The sequence below is a fragment of the Nematostella vectensis genome, chromosome 3, assembly GCF_932526225.1.
Source record: "Nematostella vectensis chromosome 3, jaNemVect1.1, whole genome shotgun sequence".
In the NCBI taxonomy this organism is placed as follows: Eukaryota; Metazoa; Cnidaria; class Anthozoa; order Actiniaria; family Edwardsiidae; genus Nematostella; species Nematostella vectensis.
The window spans coordinates 16,271,346-16,288,376 of NC_064036.1; the positions used below are offsets into that span (position 1 = coordinate 16,271,346).

Here is a 17,031-nt window from a genome sequence, read left to right on the forward strand (position 1 = left end):
GTTCCTTGAATTAGAGATGCCGGTTATTTTCAGTATTTGTTCGCATGTGTTTCGTAAAAATATTTACCGTGAGATCTATCCAAATAGGCACAAACAAAAACAAATGCTTGGTAACCTGTCCTTGCAGACACCACTACATCATCTCCCCGTTACGGACATCACACACATTTAATTCGCTCATACGAGTATACAAACATTGCCTAATCCAAATTAGGCCGAGTATATACTTCATAGCAGAGCCAGCGCGGAGCTCTATAGGTATAGACACGGGCTCATAAGTAGGGGCAACCAACTTCCCCACATTCTGGTACTATAAAGGTGTCAGGGCGTTTCCTAGGATCAGGCTATTTTTAGACGCGCGGATTAGCCAATCAGATGACAGGGCGGAAAAATCGACTTTGTGTCAAGGAATCCAAAATGGCGGTCGAGAAGGGGCAAAACGACGCTTGTTTTTCAAAGTCTTATACAATCGTCAAATGCCTCCTAATTTCTGAACACTTTTGGCCACAGAGAAAGAAACATTTTCTTACTAGCCTTGGACTATTTTTTTAACTCAAATGTTGCTGCGAGTACATTTTTCTTGTTCTAGCAAAAAAATAAGTGATCATTTGTATCGATCTCGAAATCCTCTCGCTGAAAGGCGATATTATCATTCATAAGGTTTTTGATACTGCTAGTTAACTAACAATATTGTTTTTTTAGTTTTTGTTTTAGTTTTTGTTAAATATTTTTATTAAACGAGCCCTTCAAATCTGGAACTGTGTTTGTATCAACACCCATGACCTGTCCTGGACTCACTGTCCTGACCTGGTAAGAAATATCCATGTAAAAGTATACTAACATAAAAGGCAACCTCAATATGGATATTCATATTTTGTCAATTCTATTTCCATTTAATTAAAAAATTTATACTTGTTATTTATGATCTGTTATGAATACTTTGTTCAAATTTGACTTTCCAAAAAAAGAGATGATAGAGAGGATGTGTATTATATAGTGACTATCCACTGACATCGTTTCTCATTTGATCTCTTGGCTGAGAGAAACTGTAATACGTTTTATAATCATTACAAAAAGGCAAGGAGGGTATAAAAGCATGCATATATGTAAGACTTGCCACCATTATAGTAATGCACTTTCAGTCCTTGTTAAATCTTTCAGAAAAGAAGATTATGCGGCCACACAGTCTGTTATTTCCCTGTAATAATAACAGTCGGTTATTTTGCTGTAATTGATAATTATATGTAATGATAAGGAAAATATCCTTAAGTTTTTCTTTTAATGATAATATCTGCTTTATTAATGACTGTGTTTTGCTACTCAAAAAGCTTTATTGTTGACTTTTGTTTACTGTAAAATAACTTAGTTTACACAACTCCTTATTATAATTATCATTTTTTTAGTTAATTATTTTTTGAAGTTGTTTATATTAGCTGCAAACATGCTACTCTTACTATTAAATATTAACTGCAGGTATTGGCCTGCCAAAATATAGTGTATTAAAAAGCACCTCTAAAGGGTGTCAACTTATTTCTTTTAAAGTCTGCATTTGTCTCTAACTGTTGACACAGTCCACAAGATCCAGCAGGATAGAAGTTGTCATGTGGTTTTCTTCCTGTGCTTATTTGGCCCATTTTGTGTACATTCATTTGGCATGGTGTTAACACAACTTCTAAGAATCTGACATTTTTTTGGTGCAAGGCCAGATTTTCCTCTTCACAGACTGAAGCAGGGCACCAACAAATCAAAGCTTGTAAATCCTGGTTATCAAAGTCATAGTATGAAATATGTCCAAGGTATTGAACTATTTGCCTTGATTCTCAACATTTATCAAACCAGGAATTTATCAAACCAGGAATTAGGCTACCTGCGCCGCGAAGACTGCGTAGTCCACGGCGGACGCCTCTCTTGCACGACCGGAGAGGGCGGTGCCGCGAAAAACACAGTCCACCGGATCTCGACCGCTGTATACGAGAGTCTGCCCATTCAAACCAAAATGGAATGTTAGAACAGCTATTACTTTCCAGGCATGTTCACTAAAACAGTTGAACAGTTTATATTGTAACCTAAATATTAGCCCCATCTACATTGATCATGACATTTCTATATCCTTCCTCTGAATATTTGTTTCGTTGTAAATCCTTTGGGTTGATTGGCGTACCAAGGCTTTGCCATATGAGTGATTTGACCACTTCAAAATTTTAGGACACTAAAAATGGACTCCAGAGTGCAACCGCTGACAAGAAATGAATGGACTGATGAAATAACCATCATAATCATCACGCAATTTGCACAATGATGAAGAACCATTCAGCAAACTAAAGGAAAAAAAAGGATCACAAGATCACAAGTGGCAAGAGCTATTCCCAGGAAACGAACCGGCTGGCCTCTTCGTGGCGAAGGTAGATGTGTCCGAGATCCCCATGGACGAGCTACAGGCCTCCTTGCCGGCGTTCGAACGCCAGCTGTTGCGCGACGGCTACGGCCTGTACTCCATCAGCAAGGGGACCTCGCTGCCGCCATGCGCGCAGACACTCCCACGATACTGGCGAACACCGATAGCGTGGGGAAGCACGTCTGCACCTGGATCCGCACAAGCGATGCCGGCTACACGGTGCGCACGAAGCTCTACAACAAGGTCGTATCGAATTTCGAAGCGGGCGAGGTCCGAGAGCCAATCGGCGGCCATCTGGCCGACTATGTCGACTGCCCGAACAAGCACCTACGGCAGACTATCCTGCACCCAGATGTGCAGGCCAGAGGATGCATCCGGATCGAAGTCTCTCTCTCTACGCCTGCAGCGGGCGGGACCTCGCGGCCGACACTGCTACCGAGGTGGTGGAAGAGGCCTTGGCCCTGGCATCCCACAAAGATCTGCCGGAAGAAGAAGGCCTCTTCGTGGTCCAGCCACCGGCCAAGCAGTGGGAGAACCTGGCCGCATGCCTCGACCGGTGCCTTGTGCTGGCCGACCGACCACAGGGCTCGATCTTTGTGGCCTGGTATGCGCACACCACAACGGGTAGGGTCTCGGGCGTCCGGGTCCGCCCCACCAAGGCAAACGCAGATGCAGACGCGACCTGGAAACGGGCAGTAGAGTGGGCCACAGCCGACTTCGGATTTCGGGCGTGTCCAATCTTCCGGGTCGACATCCTTGCGGCAGACCAGGAAGGTGTGGAGCTGGCCCCGCTTCGATGCTACACCAAGGACGCCGACGCGAGCACGATTTTGGCCGCCAGCAAGCAACCCACCCAGCTGCACCCGGATGGCCCCGACCCGCGGGGAGACCTCTACGCCATGGGGTATCGAGGAGGCGTGCTGTTCTGCCTGCCCGGCGGGCTCGTCGTGGTCTAGTCTCGACAAGTCTCGACAAGTCTAGACGGCGGCAGTCGCTTGCGACATCGCCAGGGCGGCCAAGCGGTCCTTCTTCTTTTGCGGCGTCGTCCGCTCCGCGCCCAGGTTGCAGAGCAGGGGGCATGCGCCTTTCGCAACGCCTCGATTCCGCCCAGCGCCTCCACCTCTCTTTCGAGGAAGTGTCCGTATGTCGGCGTTTCCACGTCGGTCGTGGGCTCTCCGTTCTCTCGTGCAGGAACGAGGAAGAGGAGGGTGCGGGACGCGCTGCGGAAGGTCGTCGAGGCGTATCGCCGACAGATGTATTCGCCGGGCGCCAGGTCGATCGCCTTCGTTGTGTCCTTGGGCTTCGGGGGCGGGGGCTTCCAGAAGTGTGGCGCGTTGCTCGGTTTCTTGGTGCGCAGCCTCTGTGGCCTGGTGTTCCTGCGCTTTTGCTGCCAGGGCCTGCAGGGTGGCCAGGCGCCGGGGGTCTGGAGCGGCAACAACCCGGATCGGATTCCAAGAGATCTGGCGACCGTCCCTCGACCGGAATACTCTAGTCGGTTCTCGATCTCGATCTCCAGCCCCGCGAGCCTGCCAGCGCCGATGGGGGGAAGCCAGTATGTCGTTCTCTTGTATTTGTCCAGGCTACTCGACTCGAAGAGGTCGGCGCACCCGTCGAGAATGGTCTCGAGGCCCTTTGTCGCCCATACAACCCTTGTGTCCGGGTCGGTCTTGAGGCCCCCGGTCTCCTGCGGCACAGGTGCTGCTTGCAACACAACGCGCGGGTGTTTGTGGTATTGCCCTGGCGCGGCCCCCATCCGGCGGAAACTCAGGGCAGTCCATCTCCGCCCCGCCACATCTGCAAACTTTTCTGTTCCGCCTGCGCCTAGAGCTTCTTCGCCTTTCGCGGTTCCTGGTCAAAAGCGTGGATATGGCGCGTCCCTCTGCGATTTCGGGCACCTCGTGCAGATGAAAAGCGGAGACATCCTTGCCCACTGCGTGGCACTTGGTCGTTCTCCATACCCACAAGACCGTGGCCGAAGGTGGCAAGAGTGTCTCCGGGTCGGGGCCATCCGGATGCAGCTGGGTGGGTCGCTTGCTGGCAGCCAAAATCGTGCTCGCGTCGGCGTCCTTGGTGTAGCATCGAAGCGGGGCCAGCTCCACACCTTCCTTGTCTGCCGCAAGGATGTCGACCCGAAAGATTGGACACGCCCGAAATCCGAAGTCGGCTGCGGCCCACTCTACTGCCCGTTCCCAGGTCGCGTCTGCATCTGCGTTTGCCTTGGTGGGGCGGACCCGGACGCCCAAGACCCTACCCGTTGTGGTGTGCGCATACCAGGCCACAAAGATCGAGCCCTGTGGTCGGTCGGCCAGCACAAGGCACCGGTCGAGGCATGCGGCCAGGTTCTCCCACTGCTTGGCCGGTGGCTGGACCACGAAGAGGCCTTCTTTTTCCGGCAGATCTTTGGGGGATACCAGGGCCAAGGCCTCTTTCACCATCTCGGTAGCAGTGTCGGCCGCGAGGTCCCGCCCGCTGCTGCAGGCGTAGAGAGAGACTTCAATCCGGGTGCATCCTCTGGCCTGCACATCTGGGTGCAGGAAGGTCTGCCGTAGATGCTTGTTCAGGCAGTCGACATAGTCGGCCAGATGGCCGCCGATTGGCTCTCGGAAATTCGATACGACCTTGTTGTAGAGCTTCGTGCGCACCGTGTAGCCGGGATCGCTTGTGCGGATCCAGGTGCAGACGTGCTTCCCCACGCTATCGGTGTTCGCCAGTATCGTGGGAGTGTCTGCGCGCATGGCGGCAGCGAGGTCCCCTTGCTCGCGGAACCCTTCGAATGCGCAGAGGTGCTCTACGAGCGTCTCCCGGTCGAGGACCCCCGAGAAGTCTCTCGTGTAGTCGATGGAGTACAGGCCGTAGCCGTCGCGCAACAGCTGGCGTTCGAACGCCGGCAAGGAGGCGTGTAGCTCGTCCATGGGGATTTCGAACACATCTACCTTCGCCACGAAGAGGCCAGCCGGTTCGTTTTCTGGGTATAGCTCTTGCCACTTCGCCAGGGCCTTCTTGTCGGTGTCGAACTCGATCCGGGCGATGGTCTCCCGGATTGCACTTCCCTCTGTCCTTTCTCGGACCGCAATCGTGTGGACGATGCTCGCTTGTATGTGGCCTCGGGCGGTGCCGTCGGGGGGCTTTCCCAGGCTCTCGTATACAGCGGTCGAGATCCGGTGGACTGTGGTTTTCGCGGCACCGCCCTCTCCGGTCGAGCAAGAGAGGCGTCCGCCGTGGACTACGCAGTCTTCGCGGCGCAGGTAGCCAAAGACGTATACGTCGTCGACAAACGTCGGAAGTCCCTCTAGGCGCAGGTGTGTGCGGCTCAGGTTGCCGGCTAGGTAGTCGACCCGGGCGATGTCGGGCACAAGATTGCTCTCGTGCGTGTTTTCCAGGAGAAGGTGGGCTGCCACGACCTTTCCGGTCCACAGGCCCATGGTCTGGAACGTTGCTTGTACTGCCATTGTGGTAGCTCTACTTTTCAGGGCAATTCTTCGGTTGCTCTGTATACCTTGGGCTACCAATCCTCTAATTCGAAGTTTTGGGCAACTCCAAAAAGGTAGCCGAAACCGGGGTAGCCCTGACCAAAAATGCGCTATTATAAAGGCCGCTATCAGAGCTCGACACGACCTCGCACCGCGTGAGAAAAAAAGCAGGAAAGGGCCCTCCCTGGAGACACGCAAAAAAAAATGAAAAAGAGGCTGCGAGAAATTCGCGAGGAGTTCGGGGGCGAGGTGTTCGAGTAGAACTCAGGTTTAAACGCCACGCCAGCGGCTTTGAATTTACGACCGAAAAACGGTTATTCCGCGCTCCGTAGGTTTTGCGTAGATTTATCCATCTACGCGAAGTGGTCCCGACGTAGATGGATAATTAGCAATCTACGCGGGGCCTTATTTGCATTAGACGGGGCTGGGAGGCTCGGAGGGGCGCGCCGCGCCTCCCAAGCCTAAGATGGGATTGGGGGGGGGGGGGGTCGGAGGGGCCCGCCGCGGCCCCCAGGGGGGTTTCACTCAAACCACCCAGTCCCCCCAGGCACAGTATGACCGAAGCGTGGAGTTCGACACCTCGTTTTCGCCATAACAGCTGTGCATGGAGAAAAAAAGTAGATGCACTTCCCTTTTTTCTTTTTGCCATTTAGCCAAAATGAAAAGTTTTGACTTTAAAAACCTTCCACCGTTATTTAGAACCGTCAAACGATGGCTTCGAGCTTGAAAAAATTCGCTAAAGGCGACATGCAAATGCTCGGCACATAATGAACGATGCATCCTTCGTTCATACTTTGCCGAGTATTTGCGGGCCGCTTGTTGCATATCTTTTTTTAAACCAGAAACTTGTTATTTATGCTTAAAAAACGAAAAAACTGGAGTTATTTTTCCTCCTTTACCGGAAGCCGTGCAAGTAGACACAGCGTAAATCTTATTATGATTTTTGGATAGCCAAGAGGTCAGATGCCGAGAGGTTATTACAATTTCTTACCAAATCAGGGCAAGTTGAATTCAGGGCAGGTCATAAATGTTGATATTTATGCGCATCATGACTAAATTCTTTCTTATACAAACCAAAGGCAGCCCAAGGTTACTGTCAGTGGTTTATAAAGGAATGTATGGGGGAATTTATATGTTAGCGAAAAAATAGTATATCGTGGAAAATTAAACTTTAGACCATGTAATATTGTGTTTTGAGTCTTCCTTTATTTTAATTTTGCCGATAGAATGTCAGTAGAGCGAGTTTGAAGCCCGCCGCGAATTTTGTTTTTCTCTCTGTATAAAAATAGGAAAGGCTGGGGACTCCATCGGCTAACGGCCATCACACAACTACTTCGAGGCCCGATAAAACTCGCAAAAATCAACCAGCCGCCAATCCAGCACAAAAATACTTTGAAAACATACCTTAGCTTTCAATTGAACCGAGTCTTATGTCACCGATTTGCGAATTTCACTCATATTTTTTTACACTTTTTACCGTCGACTATCGAATTCACCATCTGTGACAACAGATCGTGTGCACTTTATAACCGAGGGGCTCTAGAAACGAGGCACTGCTCGGAAATTCAAACTTCGAGGAGTCTTCGGTACGACAACGGCCGCGCCGAGTGAGTGTGTTTTCCCTGCAACGCTGGGGGCGCGACAGTAGACACTCACTCGGCGCGAAGTTTGAATTTATATGTGTCTGGATGCCATTTAGACGAGGTTATAATCGAGTCTGACCGCGCGAGCCCGGGTTCTAGTGCTCGCCCCTGAGCTCGCTGTAGGCGCTCCCTATCGCATGTTTTTGTAGCGTGCTCGACTTGCAGAGATTCAGAGGAGTTTGTTTTGCCTTCTTCTCCATTTACCTCGGGTTTTTAACGTCAATATGCTTTCGCCAGAAGACAGCACCAGCTTGAACCCCCCTTTGTCATTCACTCAACTCATAAGAGAGGAGATTCAGAGATAATGAGAGCCATCACCAGACCGGACGGCAGAGTGAGAAGCCGCCATCTTCCCAATCGACAACTCCGGGGGATATGACAGCCTCACTGCCAGCGACACCACTCGAACCGCTACCAACGACCTCAACAACAATCCCCGGTAGGTCACTGAATATCCAATCCGGCGCTCCAAGTTTTCTTTCAACGTTTTCGGCGAACTCTTGCCCGCCGTCGTTTTCGGGTAGCTTGCTGTCCTCTTCGGCCCCAGGTGCCCCTTTCTCCACCGCTGCCGGTGTGTCCATTCCTGCTGTGTCCCCAGTGTCTGCCCCCCAAACTGCCCCACTCCAGCCCCTTGTGGTAGGGACGGGATACCCCCCGGTCCCGGCAAAAAATGGTCACCCAAATTGTCACTGGCAAATATGTTGACTTGAGGGACTTGCTGCCCACCAATTGCTCCCCAGCCACCGAAGCGGAGCCGCTATTGAAGCTGGATGGGCTGCTCATCTTGACCGCTACACAATCCCGGAAGCCCAAGCAAGCTATAGAGGACATCGTGTCCTGGGTGGAGGCATTCTCCATATACATGGCCGTAGCGACTCACTACCATCCCCAACGCTTCAAAAACCTTCACCAGTACTTACTATTGATCATCCGCACCTATCGCCAGTTTTCTGGGCGAGCTTGGCAGAACTATGATGTCGCATTCCGCCAACAGGCGGCCGCTCTTCGTTGCGAAGACTGGTCGGCAATCGACACGCAGCTGTTTAATTTTCATACCGCGGGCTCTGCTCCTCTTCCTCTTCCGCAGCCAAGGTCCCGCAGTACAACCAACTGTATCTCCTGGAACAGGGGAAGCTGTGTCGCCCCCAACCCCTCAGCCTGTCACTTCACCCACTCGTGTTTAACCTACCACCGCAACCACCAAGTACGGCACTGTCCCAACCGTCCAACGGGTCTTCTGAGCCATCGCAATAGGCCTCGCTCCCCACCGCCAGCCGCACCCAAACGTTTCAAGCGTAATTAAGTTTACATAGCCTGCGTTACACCCCGCTTCCGCTGGGCCCAGGGTCGGCGCCTGGTTTATTTCACTATTCGTTACACCTTAGCACTGATGGCCTTGTTCTGTGCACGTTAGTAGAGCACTTCACCTTGTAACCGCTATTTTCGGCCTTTAGCCTAGTAGCACACCGGCTCTTGTTGTCTTTGTACCTATAATAAATAGCCCTAGCAGCACCTGGGGATACATGGGGCGTTAGTCATGGCTGTTAATGCATCTGCATACGATTCGTACCCCTCCAGTGCTCCCCTCCCCCGACACTTGGGAAAAAGGGTGCGAACCCCCCCTCCCCCCTAAAGACTGTTGCCTCCGCTTTTGCGGCCCATGCGGCCGTTGCAACCCCCCCCCCCCCCCCCCACTCCCTGCATATGCGGCCTTTTGCCTTTGAGGCCCTTCGCGGGTCCTGGAGGCCCCTCGCAGAGTTAAGGCATTCCACCTCCCCCCCCCACCCCCCCGCGGCCCTGGCGGCCTTTTTAGCGGCCCTTGTGGCCTTTGCGTTGCTACTGCTATTGCTATTGCTTGCGTTATTATTATTTGGTATTGCTTGCTATTGTTAGTGCTTTTTTTAGTGCCTTTATTACTGCTATCGCCATTGCTATGGCTATTGTTTTTGCTATTGCTATTATTATTGTTAATGCTAATATTAGTGTTATTGCTATTGCTATGGTTATTGATATTGCTAGTCATTGCTACTGCTATTATTATTGTTATTGCCTTGCCAGTATATCGTTATTGCTATTGTTATGCGAATGCTATTGTTATTGCTATTGCTATTATCATTGCTATTCGCATTGCAGTGCTATTGTTATTGCTATTGCCAGATTTATTGTTATTGCTATTGCCAGCATTATTGTTATTGCTATTGCCAGTTTTATTGTTATTGCTATTGCCAGTATTATTGTTATTGCTATTGCCAGCATTGTTGTTATTGCTATTGCCAGCATTATTGTTTTTGCTAGTGCCAGTATTATTGTTATTGCTATTGCCAGCATTGTTGTTATTGCTATTGCCAGCATTATTGTTTTTGCTAGTGCCAGTATTATTGTTAGTGCTATTGCCAGCTTTATTGTTATTGCTACTGCCAGCTTTATTGTTATTGCTATTGCCAGTATCATTGTTATTGCTATTGCCAGTATTATTGTTATTGCTAGTGCCAGTATTATTGTTATTGCTATTGCCAGCATTATTGTTATTGCTATTGCTAGCATTATTGTTATTGCTAGTGCCAGTATTATTGTTATTGCTATTGCCAGCATTATTGTTATTGCTATTGCCAGCATTATTGTTATTGCTATTGCCAGTATTATTGTTATTGCTATTGCCAGTATTATTGTTATTGCTATTGCCTGCTTTAGTGTTATTGCTATTGCCAGTATTATTGTTATTGCTATTGCCAGCATTATTGTTATTGCTATTGCTATTATCATTGCTATTCGCATTGCAGTGCTATCGTTATTGCTAGTGCCAGCTTTATTGTTATTGCTATTGCCAGCATTATTGTTATTGCTATTGCCAGCATTATTGTTATTGCTATTGCTATTATCATTGCTATTCGCATTGCAGTGCTATCGTTATTGCTAGTGCCAGCTTTATTGTTATTGCTATTGCCAGCATTATTGTTATTGCTATTGCCAGCTTTATTGTTATTGCTATTGCCAGCATTATTGTTATTGCTATTGCCTGCTTTAGTGTTATTGCTACTGCCAGCTTTATTGTTATTGCCAGCATTATTGTTATTGCTATTGCCAGCATTATTGTTATTGCTATTGCCAGCATTATTGTTATTGCTATTGCCAGTTTTATTGTTAGTGCTATTGCCAGCTTTATTGTTATTGCTATTGCCAGCATTATGGTTATTGTCATTGTCAGGGTTGTTGCAAGCGCTATTGCCACTGCTACTGCAATTGTACGTGTTTTCGTTATCGCCACTGCTGATATTACTGGCGGCCCTGGTGGCCGTTGCCTTGGCTATGTCTTTTGTTATCGCTATTGCTGTTGCTATTAGCATTGCTTCTGTTATTGCTATTGTATTGTCACTGTTTCTTGTTTTTGTTACTGTATTGTCGGCCCTTGCGGCCTAGTTGCGGCCCTTGCGGCCTATAGTTGCGGCCCTTGGTGGCCTAGTTGCGGCCCTTGTGGCCTAGTTGCGGCCCTTGCGGCCTATAGTTGCGGCCCCTGCGGCCTATAGTTGCGGCCCTTGGTGGCCTAGTTGCGCCCTCTGTGGCCTCGTTGCGGCCTGTTCGCTACTTACCTGTCCAGTTCTCTGTAATCTTCATCCATTAATGTCTACATGTCTAGCGTACGGGCCCTACACATCAAGCAAGGGTTACCTGACCCGGTTGCCGGTCGCCTGCGATTGCAAAGGGTTCTACGTGGCATAAAGCGCACGCTAGGCACACCACCCTCTTCGCGCCTTCCCGTCACCACCGAGGTCATGTCAATGATTTATAAGCATCTGGATTTAACGCTGTTTGACCATGCTATGTTCTGGGCCGCATGCTGCCTGGCCTACTTCGGTTTCTTACGCGCATCAGAGTTTACGGTCAACAGTAGTAGCATTTTTTTTTGCCAGATCTCCATTTAAGTGTCCGGGACATCTCCGTTGACTCTATGTCTAATCCAACCATGCTGCGGATTCACGTGAAGGCGTCCAAAACTGACCCGTTTAGAAAGGGAACACACGTCTTCATCGGTAGAGCCAAGCCCCCTGTATGCGCCGTGGAGGCGGTGCTAGGGTACCCCGCCCGCAGAGGTGGCGCGCCCGGCCCGTTGTTCGTAATGGAATCAGGTCAGCCCTTATCCCGTCAAAAGCTTACTAGTTGGCTCCGAGAAATTCTCCAGCTCGAAGGCGTTCCCGGTAACTATTCTAGCCATAGCTTCCGCATAGGAGCCGCCACGGTGGCGGCCTGCAATGGCCTACCGGACCACTTGATACAGACTCTCGGTCGCTGGACCAGCGGCGCGTATCGCTCCTATATCCGCACGCCAGCCGACGTTCTAGCGGGGGCTTCCAGTAAACTAGTCTAATAAATCAGTCTCCCATGTTCGATGGTGTGTGTGTGGTGCTTGTTTGGTTTGGGGTCTGGAGGTCCCATGGCCCCTTCCACTCTCCCTCCTTTTCAAGCACCTTTTTGGCGGGGGATTGTGGCCTAGTTGCCATGGTTCCCTGGGAGAGCGCAACTCGTGGGCCGTCGCAATCCAGTACCTGACCCCAAACTTATCAGACGATGAGTTTAAATGTGTTTGAATGCAATTTAGACGAGGTTTTAAAAAATCGAGTCTGACCGCGCGAGCCCGGGTTCTAGTGCTCGCCCCTGAGCTCGCTGTAGGCGCCCCCTATCGCATGTTTTTGTAGCCTGCTCGACTTGCAGAGATTCAGAGGAGTTTGTTTTGCCCCGCCCTCCCTCCTCTTCTTTTCAAGTAGGTATATATATATATATACATCGCTTTGTGCTGCTTTATGATTTGATGGAAATATTGCATTTGCAAATAACAGGCAGTACTTATCTTAAAAAGACTTTTCTGGGTCTGTACATCCCCTGTTATGTATTCATTTGTTTGATTATCCGATATAAATAACTTAAGCTTTGTATTTCTTGGCTATCGCTGGCGGCTAGTCATCCTATTGTTTTTTTCTTTTCGTTGTCAAAATTTTCCTTTTCAATCTCTGCAGGATAATATATTTCCGACTCAGAGTGCTCGTCCTCCATTATCGACTTTAAGACCTGTTTGTTTCTTGTCTTTTTTTTGGTGGCTTTGGTTTTTTGGTCGATTCTGCTTTAGCGAAATCCGTGCAATCGAACTAAACAACACAAAAAGCTTACAAAATGTCCCGCTCCGGATACGGAAAAAGACGGGCAATCAACCATTTCTGTTTATTCTGGGTGTTAGAATTCGCTACTCGAACGTCGCTGTCGCTCATTTTACAGTTTGGAAAAGGTGGAAAAAATCCAACAAACAGAAGATTGTGAATTTTTTTTTTTTGCGTAGGGCAATACGGAATTCCGTAATGCCCTCAGATACGGGCAATACGGGAATGTCACGACTACCAATTAGCCAATCACAGCGCGCGTACTATCGTAGCCATATAACAAAGCAACTTATTTAACCCCTATTGCCAATATGTATTGTTGTTATTGTCTGCATCTTGCATCTCATGTGTTTATTTTTTTTTCAAATAGTTGTGAAAATTCGTCAGATTATAAATGTCTTGATGAAAAGATTGTTTTGAAAGAAATTTCACTCTTTTATGAACCAGGGACTACCTGAGAGCCAAGATGAATGCTAAAGACTGGAAGACATGAGAATTGAGAACCATGTCTTGAAAGATATCAGTAGGGGGTTCCTATTCACTAGTCATTTGATACCCCCCACACATGGTCCAAGGAAAGGGTGGGGGATTAGACTTTAATAAAAGCCTGTTTCCAAGTTAAGAGTCAAAAACTTTTAATACCATCACCCCTCTTGATATATTCTGGTTAAAATGTAATCTAAAACCCCACATTAACCCCTGACTTCCCTAGGACCATAAGGGAGGGGGTGCAAATGACTAGGGCATTACTATATGATTCAGCAGTACACACTTAATAGGTTTTTTTTAGAACAAGATACTTATATTATATAAAACTCAAAACAAACTTTTGCTTTTTAAATAATAAATATGTAAAGAAAACAGTTTTCTATCAACCCAAAGATAATGGGAAAGAAAATAAATAGGAAAGTACTGAATAAATAATAGGAAAATAATAGGAAAGTACTGAATATACACATTATTGTTATTATATTTTCTTTTCAAACATTTAAAGAAAAGTCATATTTCTTTGTTTTCCTTCTCCCTGTTGACTATTTTTATGCAATTGATGCTCTTTGCTATTTCCCCTCTACACCAAAAATAAATTAATGAAGAGATTTGATTTTTAAATTAGAAATGTTCATTAAGTACTTTCACTTATATCTTTTTTAGGATTTCCTTTCCAAGTCTTTTTCCCATTACATTTATTTTAGAGGTTAGATTTATTTCATTGGAATGGTTGGATCCAGGGTTTCGCAAAACATAATGCATTACTGGATGTATATTTGTAAATATTAATTCCCATGGGGATGGAAAATCACCACTTAAAATGGTACATTCAAACTTCAGTATTGCATCTTATCTAAAATTGTGTCTGACACTATATTCTATCTTTAAAATCCTGTTTCATCCATTTCTTGTTCTTCTTCTTCAAGGACAAAGCTTGTCAGAATGTAGCTTTACAAATGTACATTAATGGAACTATTATTAAGAGGAAGGGTTTTTTTAGGGCAAAACAACCTTGTTCTTTTTCAATAATAGAATTATGTTCACATAGCTTGGATAGCATAGAAATGGCCTCTTTAGAGGCCTGTGGTGGTGAAAGGGTTAAGATAATTGTTTAAGGGGAAATGTCAAGAAATGTGCAATCAAATTATTTACATTACTGTTATATTTTTTTCACCAAACCTTTAAAGTTTAGTCAATTTCCTTTATATCTCCTCTCTCTTCAACTATTTTTTAGTCAATTGATATTCTTTGCTTTCTCTCTACCCCAAACATAGATCAATGAAAGGGTTTGGTTTGAAATTAGAAGTAAGCATTTTATAGCACTGTCAGTGATGCCTTAGATGCTTTTTTTTAGATAGACTAATCATCGAGTTGAGTTTGAATTGAGTTTGAGTTAAGTTTGAGTTAAGTTTGAGTTACCTTAGAAAGCTGTCAAAATAAAAATCTCACTATATTTTAACGTGAGAACTCGTAAGTCTGTCTTTCTTTCTACCAGGTGACGTTATTGATGCGTCAAGTATTTTGATTGACGGGTCGTGTTTGTCGCACCATAAGTATTATTGTTTACAAGTTTGGAGGTCAGGGTTTGGTGGTTGTTAGAGTAGGAACTAAAATCGCGGGTGCGGAACTGAATTCCCGGGAACAAAATCTCGAAAATTCAGATGATTCGTTCCGGCCGGAACTGTTTTTCTAGGACTTTAGATTTTGTTCCGGCCGGAACAAAATCAGATAGGAACGAAAATCATGCTACATGGGCGCACGGCGTCGAGTAGCTTTTGTTTCTGCTCGAGATTGTAGCTCAAGGCGAGATTAAAGTAGGCGTATTCGATAGCGGCGTAGGTAACGAGGAAGGGCATGGGGGCCAGCGCGTTCAGGTTCCCGATCAGAATGAAGAGCATGGAGATGACGGCCACGAAGATGGACGCCACGTACGGCCTCTTTTTGGCTCCTCTCTGGAGGGGAGACACGTCCCGGTCAGACACGTCACGTTAGAACATGTCACGGTGAGATCACGCAATGGTTAGCCTGCTAGCAGGCGGTACTCGGTGTTTTATCGCGGAAAATCCGCTCCGTTCCGGTAATCGGGCGCCATCTTGAATTTTAAGCATCGAGGGATCCTGGGTGCGAGCGCAAAAAACGGAGCAAATTTTATGTCTGGATTCGAACATCGAGTAATAATGTAGAGATATCAGTACTTGTAAATACCTTTGTGCGATCATGCAGTCAGAGAGTAACCTTATTTTTCTTCCAATCGAAAAAAGTCATCCCAATACCCATGGTGTGCCTAAAGTTCAAATACAACAAATATAATATATGAAAAAGTACTCCAGTGCGTGAAGCTAATTTCTGATTTCAAATTCGTGCTATTTATAAGAACGCTGTTAACCTAGGTTTCTATGCACGGGATTTTAAATTGTTCAACAAATTTGTTGTCTGTTGCATATGTACCGCTTGAACCCCTTTAGTTTAAAAACAAAACGTTCACATATAAAGAAACATCCGCTCAGAGGTGAGGGGCCGCTGCCCCTCCCCTGCCCCCCCCCCCCCCCCCTACCGCCGCCCCTGGATTATCGATGTTCGATTTATGCAGATATCCATCCAGTTATTAGTTGTGTTGACTATATATTGTCTGTTCTTTAATGAAAACTATAAATTGTCCATAATTTTTGCCAACATTTTTACTACAGTACAACAATTAACACAAAATAATACAATTCTGTGTTTGAACTTTCATTTCAAAGTATGTCCTCATCTGCAAGCACCTGGTACAATTCTTGTGTGAATATTTCACTTAGGTCAAGTTTAATTACAGAGGGAGGAACGATAAGATTGCTGTGACGTGGTTGATCAGCTACACATTCACGCCTTACACAAAATCGATAAGTACGTTTGACGGCAAAGTTTTTCCCTTCTGTTGTTTTATTTAGGGGCACCTAGAGCCCATCTACCTCGATACAAATATTACCAGGCTTTAACTGTACATTCCTTGACTGTTCACTTTTTAAATCTCTGTGATTTGCAAGTGCTGAAGCCTCGCTTGTATTTGAAGAACACTGTGATAAAGAGTTGACAAGTCGAAATCCCGCAAAAATTACATCTTTTTCTTTTGTAGTAAGAGATTTCTGGTAGAGTTTATAGCGGAGCCAGCGCGGCAGTAGGCCGCGCGCGGAGCCCCATAGGTATAGAAATGGTCTATAACTAGGCGACTCAGTTTTTGTGGTCATGACGTCATTGTCACAAGCAGCCAGCCGCGATCTGCTTCGGCCTAGGCCTCTAGAGCACGCAAAACAATATGGCGGACGCTGCTAGAGTATTTCTGCCCCTCAAAGACACACACAAACTGACTGCAGAGAAGCCAAGAATTGTCGAAAAAGAAGTGCTTGAAAAAAATACATTCGTGGGAATGCTAACCACGGATATGAACTTGTCTAATTATGTGCAAAAGACTGTGTAAAAGCATGGTTGAAAGTTTTGAAGAGTCAAGTCTTGTGCTCGAGTCAAGGTCAGCTGAAATGTCAGAGTAAGCCACAAGATAAAGATAGAAAAAACAAGCTAATTTTATGGACACCTCCGACAAGTGCTCCTATGTATTTGTTCTAGCACTGGCAGACGTAGGTAAGTTGGCGTATTGTATTAAAGTACTTAGCGGAACGATTGTTTTGTTTTCAAACTTTAAAGGGGAACTGCAAGCTAAATACAACCAGGACTCATATTGAGATGTAAAAACAAAAAATACGCTTACTGTAGGTGTTTTCGCGCGGTTATGATTCGTTTTCGAGAAATTCGACGTTTCGCCGCCATCTTGGATGTTTTGCTCGTCAGCGCATAAGCTGTCAGCGGTCGCTTTTGTGACGTACTGTATGAACAAGATGGCGTTTTGTTCCCGC

The 17,031-nt window shown here is 46.8% G+C and overlaps 1 protein-coding gene and 1 long non-coding RNA gene across 2 annotated transcripts; one reads left to right on the top strand and one right to left on the bottom strand.

The window, feature by feature from the left end:
* The first annotated feature begins 11,156 nt into the window (after nucleotides 1–11,156).
* On the top strand, nucleotides 11,157–12,039 carry LOC116614582. Its single transcript, XM_032375725.2, has one exon. The coding sequence runs from the start codon at nucleotides 11,455–11,457 to the stop codon at nucleotides 11,869–11,871; it is 417 nt and encodes a 138-aa protein (XP_032231616.1). The 5' UTR covers nucleotides 11,157–11,454; the 3' UTR covers nucleotides 11,872–12,039.
* Nucleotides 12,040–14,456: 2,417 nt separating this feature from the next.
* On the bottom strand, nucleotides 14,457–16,964 carry LOC125561203. The gene is made up of 3 exons (XR_007307224.1): nucleotides 16,887–16,964; nucleotides 15,350–15,428; nucleotides 14,457–15,261 (listed from the first exon to the last, which is right to left on the bottom strand). It is a non-coding gene; the product is annotated as an uncharacterized LOC125561203 (long non-coding RNA).
* Between the last annotated feature and the right edge of the window lie 67 nt (nucleotides 16,965–17,031).

What these genes read in the sequence shown, in the direction of transcription:
- LOC116614582 (XM_032375725.2), top strand. Translation starts at nt 11,455, where the DNA reads ATGTCTAATCCAACCATGCTGCGGATTCACGTGAAGGCGTCCAAAACT.